This window comes from Vulpes vulpes, chromosome 12 (genome assembly GCF_048418805.1).
Source record: "Vulpes vulpes isolate BD-2025 chromosome 12, VulVul3, whole genome shotgun sequence".
NCBI classification, from domain to species: domain Eukaryota; kingdom Metazoa; phylum Chordata; class Mammalia; order Carnivora; family Canidae; genus Vulpes; species Vulpes vulpes.
This window is the reverse complement of record NC_132791.1, coordinates 156,596,820-156,602,819: the sequence shown is the minus strand read 5'-3', so window position 1 is coordinate 156,602,819 and position 6,000 is coordinate 156,596,820. Positions and strand designations below refer to the sequence as shown.

General features: G+C 37.9%; 1 protein-coding gene across 1 annotated transcript in view; it reads right to left on the bottom strand.

Moving 5' to 3' along the window:
- Nucleotides 1-926: 926 nt before the first annotated feature.
- Nucleotides 927-6,000, bottom strand: part of NDC1 (NDC1 transmembrane nucleoporin) — a 47,644-nt gene continuing 42,570 nt past the window's right edge. Inside the window, exon 18 of the mRNA XM_026007042.2 lies at nucleotides 927-3,513. Within this exon, the coding sequence (XP_025862827.2) occupies nucleotides 3,450-3,513 (64 nt within the window). The 3' untranslated portion in view covers nucleotides 927-3,449. The remainder of the gene's footprint in view (nucleotides 3,514-6,000) is intronic.

Below are 6,000 nucleotides of genomic sequence, written 5' to 3'. Positions count from 1 at the left end.
CTTCGCAGCTCAATTTGTTTCTAATTGTTGAGGCCGTAACAGTCGGAATGTTTCTGAATGATTAGCTAGTTCCGGATTGACTTGCACATCATTACAGCAACTGTCAAGGCTGCTGAGGGCCACGACTGAGAACTACAGGAGGCATGTGCTTGTCTGACCTGACCTTGTCTTCTCCCCCTTAAAACAGAAACAACGTTGCTTATTTTAAAATGGTGGTCAAGGGAATCCCTGGGTGGCTCAGGGGTTTAGTGCCTGCCTTTGGCCCAGGGTGTGATCATGGAGACCCGGGATCAAGTCCCACATCAGGCTGCCTGCATGGAGCCTGCTTCTCCCTCTGCCTGTGTCTCTGCCTCTCTTTCTCTCTGTGTCTGTCATGAGTAAATAAATAAATAATCTTAAAAATAAATAAAATAAAATAAAATAAAATGGTGGCAGCAGCTTGCTAAGAATAGCTGGACTGTTAACTGTGGAAATAAAGCTATCTTTGTTTGAAGCTACTCTGTTTTAAAGAAAGAGGACTATGGGTTGAGAGAGCAGGAGAGGGACTTGAGGGCCTTTGTGTAGCACCTCAACTGCCTTGAGGTGAGGTTGAGACTAACGAAATATAGCTGACAGACATAACTGTGAGCTTGGGGGAATATGATCCACTCACAAACACTATCCTGGCCAGAAAAGCGATGGCTTTCAGCACTTGCATCCTTTGTTTAGATACGGAAGAAAGAGACCTTCAGAATTCAGGCTCATTAGTTATCGTTGAACATGGATCACCCACCAATCAGTCCAGCTGGGGGCAAAAGCTCCTAGATTCTCAAGAAGTTAAGCCTTTTTAACAACTGAGACTGAACTGAAATGGCTCAAGAAACATGCACACACCAGAAATTAAATAACTGATCTCGAGGATACATGTATTTTAATGAACAGTCCCATTCAGAAAAATGTCAATTTATTTTTCTACCCAAGTCAGTGTCAGTCATATACAAAAGGATATAAACAGATTACCATATTTACAGGAAGATACACAAAACAATTACCAAGGAACAAATCCAGCAAAGTAACAAATTGTTGCTTATCCACATCCTCTCAACTGTAGTGGTTTATTGTAGGACAGTTTCCCAGTTCCCCGGGAAAGAAGATATGTGAATTTATGCTAAGGCCAAGCAGACATCACAAGAGCTGACAGGACCAGATTTTGTACTGACAGAGAAAAGCTTTTAAAGAACACACTCTAACTTTCAGGCCAATGTTATAGCATCAGTGGGCTCACAGGCACGATGGGACTTCATCAAAGGAAATGCCTCCCTCCTTTTGGCTTTCCTAAGATCCTTCTCCTTGTACACAGGAGAAGGAGCTCTCTTTAGTAACAGGTGATTGAGCAACACCCTACCCCAACAGATTATCAACTCACAACAGGGAAAAGGAACGGACTCTTATCTACTAAATACAATCCAGATTTGGGGAAGCGGTTTCCGAATCTCCACTAGGAAGACATGATGTGACCTCTATTTCATACACAGCACATTCTCTTGGGAGATAATATGGATGAACATCTCAGAAATGTTTACACTGCTCATCAAATATACCTTTCCCCAAAGCATATGGGAAATGGCAAAAACCTAAACCTAAGCCAGATTATTTTATCCAAATTAAGTCAAAGTTTAAAGGAATCATCCCATTGTCACTCTCAGGAATCCAGTGGGTCACAGGCCACAATTCTTTTATGGAAGCAGAAGGTTAAGAGCCCTTTTCTCCCAAAATGCCTCAGCCAGGGAGAGTGGAACAGAAAAAACTCAATGGCTCTATAATATGGAACTCAACAGTTTTCAGTCAACCTGGCCACAGTCTTCTGGTCATCTCCAAGGAACTACCACATTCAAAATTCAACATTCATATTCAAAAAAGGGAATAGTCCACTCCAGATGAGGAAAAAAAGGAAGGAAGGAAGGGGCGGGAGGGGAGTAGAATAGGGAGGGAAGGGAAGAAAAAAAGAAAGCAGTAGCAATTAGCCTAAATACTCCAGACACTTGACAACTGGGAAACTGTCTCCTAAAGACACTCTAAAGGCCAGCAGGGTTCATTTATAATTTGGCATGTGCTGGTTAAGGGGCAACAAACAAAAGGAATAAAGATATAGTACATCAAGTAACCAGACAAATGGTAGACATACATACTACATTAAAGATTCATATACAATACTGTGCTGACCTTAAAGAAGAAATTGAAGGAGAGTTGAAAGAACAGATAATAGAATTACAAGGGAACATTTCGGCCCAATGCCAGTCCAGTGAATACCTACCAGGAGGACTTTAGATCTTTTATCTCCAAAGAAGTTGATTTAATAAATTATAAAATTCCCTCGCTCACTTTTGGGACATACAACAAACTCCCAAGTACACTAAGCCCTCCGACATTTTGGTTTCACTTACTATTTGATGACTAAGTTGTTTCTGGCTGTAAAGATTTTCCTAATATATTTTTATTAGCCAGTTAACACAGCAAAGGCTGCTCCCTCTGTGAGGCCAAACAAGCATCACCAAATAATTTGATCTAATGAAGATTGGGGGGGGGGGGGGGGGGGAATGGAGAGGAAAAAGGGAAAGTTCCTTCCTGGAGTTTGTTGCAAAACTTTTTCTCCCACTTGAAAACCTCTGCAATCACTTAATGTTTTGTTCCAGAAAAAAGAAAGCAAAACTAGTTGGGAAAATACCCATATACTTATTGTTTACTAGTATGATAGAAAACAAATTCATAGTTGTCAGTCAATCGTCTTTCAAAACCAAATGTGAATGTTTAATCTTGTAACTTAAGAACTGAATTTTTCCACATTCCTTTATATAGAGTTAGCATCTGTAAATTGAGATCTTTTTTGGACAATCATGCAAATTTAATTTGTCCCTGGAAAGAAAAACACAACCTACCAGATTAACAAAATATGTCCTTTAAACAGTAATTTTTCTGTGAATTTTTCTGCACTGTTACCACTTTTATCCTTCAGTAAACAGAAACTACTCTTAAAAGGCTCATGTATTTCAAGCGTACAGAGACTTCTACTCTCAGCACAATTAGGAAAACTGAATCGAGTCAACCTATTTTACCTTCTAAACTGGCTCTAGTCAGCTCAAAAGTAAATTCTAAAAATTTTCCAGTTATTATTATTAAGCTATAGAAGCTAGAGACATTTTTACTGCCATAGAGGCTTCTGTAAAATTGAATAAAGATTTTATTATACCACACACACAAAAAGCAATCGGTACAGAAAAGGCAGTTTTCGGTTATTCTGTTGAGAATTTCTTTCCATGATTTCTCCCATTAAAGTATAGTTTTCAAAGCAACCACCACGACAAAGGAAGCATCTAATTAGTCCATTTTCTTCTGATCCAAGAATGCTGAACATTTACTGTCCCATCTGTAGCTGTATCAGCAGTGTAATGAACACAGTTTATATTACTGAGCTATTCTTTGAACTCCAAGAACTGTTGAAGTCTTTTCTGATGTTCTGCAGATGCTTGCACAGCACTAAATGAAACATAAATTCAAAGCATAAGCTTTATTTTACATTAAGCATATTAAGTGAACCACAGAGCACAGAGTCAATATTTTTCAAAACAATTAAAAACGAATAGAAATCTTCACTTATTTAGTACTTCTGAGAAAGCTGGATGAAAACCCTCCTTAATCTAATGAGGAGGAGGGCTTGCATTCAGGAACGGCATGCTTCTACCTTCTGAAAGACCAAAGCAAATTAAGACTGACAAGTGAAAGCATCGATTGTAACCTGCTCTGCTGTGGAACCTGCTGTGCAGAGTTCCAGGCCGCGCAGATTTTCTGGATTTTATTATTTTATTTAAACCAGATTCCAACATTATCTTTGAGTTGTGGAGTATTTGAATTGCCTTTAATATAAGATCCTTTAAACTAAAATGTTTGGTTAAAACACAATAGACTCCACTAATCGTTTTCAAAGGTAACAGCTTGGTGGTTTAGATTTAGTTTTCTCTTTGAACATAAGTTATGTCTTGGATGGGGAAACCGAGTTCTCTCCTCACGCTCGCCCCCACTAAAATACATTACCTTGACAAAATTATGGCAAATATGTACTGAAACTAGTATAAAACTTCCTTTTAAATTTTTGGGCAAAAACTGAATACAGTTTCTGGTTTTCTAGCTGTTGAAGATGTTATTGTTAAATGATAAAATTCCAGGCTACAGAAAGTTACCATTTTTAAAAGTGCCAAAAAAGTTTATTATAATAATTTCACTACAAATCATCCCAAATTGCCTTATAAATACACATCTCTGCTAGCTTAAACCTTGCAGCTGCCTCCGATTGAACCATTTCAAGTACTTTACTGTGTGGAGTCCCTCTGGGTACTATTGAGGCCAGATAACACACCTTTTCCACAGGAGGGCAGACAGTATCACAAAGATCAGAGGTTAGCAGAGACAACTCAGCCTACTGGTTAAGAGTACAGATACTGTTCGTCAGAACTCTGGGGTCAGAAAGATTTGAGTCTGAATTCTGGTTTTACATAATTGTAGGCAAGTTAAATCATAAGGCAACTTGACCTCAACCACAGACAATTAATGACGTAACCAGACATAAATCAAATGTTTTAACTCCAAATCTTTTTTCCCACCATACCATTCTGTCTCAGGTATATAAAACACTCTCTACTGACCTCACCATATATAACAAATGGCTCTTCCCAGAGAAAAGAAACTAAGGCAGAATTTCATTTTCCTAATTTTTTAAATCATTTATCCCCCTTTCTTATCTAAAACTCTGTGTCCGCTTTTCTCTCTGCTTTCACTCAATTATCAATACACATATTTCATGCTCCACATCCATCGAGGATCCTCTATGGAAGCTTACACCTTTGAGGCAGTCCAGTGCACAGGAAGAAAAGGTGGGATTTTAAGAAAAGACCTGATTTCAGGTTCATGTTCTAAGACCAACTAGATTGTGCTATGAGGCAAATTCTTAACCTCCTTGAGCCTCAGTTTCCCTGTCTGTGCAGTTATGGTAACCTCTACACTTCACAGACTCTTTGAGAAAGGGACATGAAAAAAACATAAGTGCTAACTGCATTGTATGGAACAGGGCTGTCCCAATAAACTTTCTGCAATGACACAAATGTTTCAGACCTTAGCTGTCTAATATGGTAGCCACTAGCCATATGTAGTTACTGAGGACTAAAATGTGGCCAGTGTGACTGACAAATTGAACTTGTAGTTAATTTAAACTTCAACAGCCATATGCAGCTAGCTACCATATTAAGAGAGCACAGATCTAGAGAGCATTTAAAAACAGGTTTGTTTTTGAACAAGTGAAAAAACCTTCATCTTAGAGCTCTTTATATTCCCACATAGGTTTTATGGAACATAAAAACCTGCTATTACTGCTGTATATTATGGAAATAAAATATACTACTGTTTCTAAAAGCAGGCAGTATGAGGAAGTTCTGAACTATTTATTGATTGCATACAGAAAAAGGAATCTCTTGTGTCTTCTACAGTTCATTTACAATTGTGGATAAACACAGTTAATAAACTTGTATCCTTTATACTGCCTAACTAGATTGTTTCATGACAAGAAAGCAGTAAACATCAATGAAACTAAATATAAACAGGTTTGGCATTTGTGGTTTTCTCTCTGGTTCCATTTCTGAAGGTGTTATGATCTGTCACTGTTTTTCCAGCATGATTCACAAAGCACCCAGGACTCATTTATGGAACACTCTGCTCACCCCAACTCTTAGCTGACCAAGATGTAATATCAGGATTATTTTTAATATGCCTTTCTGGAAAGATACTCCATTTTTTGCCCTTTATCTCTCATAAGGATGTTTTGGTAGTTAAGAAAAAATTATATATAGATACACATTTATATATGAGATTACATTTGCTTTTATAACTTTCTGTCCTCTTTTCTATCTGTATGAAAGAAGGCCCCAAAGCTTATACAATAGTCCCAATTTTAAAATTGGACTATTTAAAAGGTCT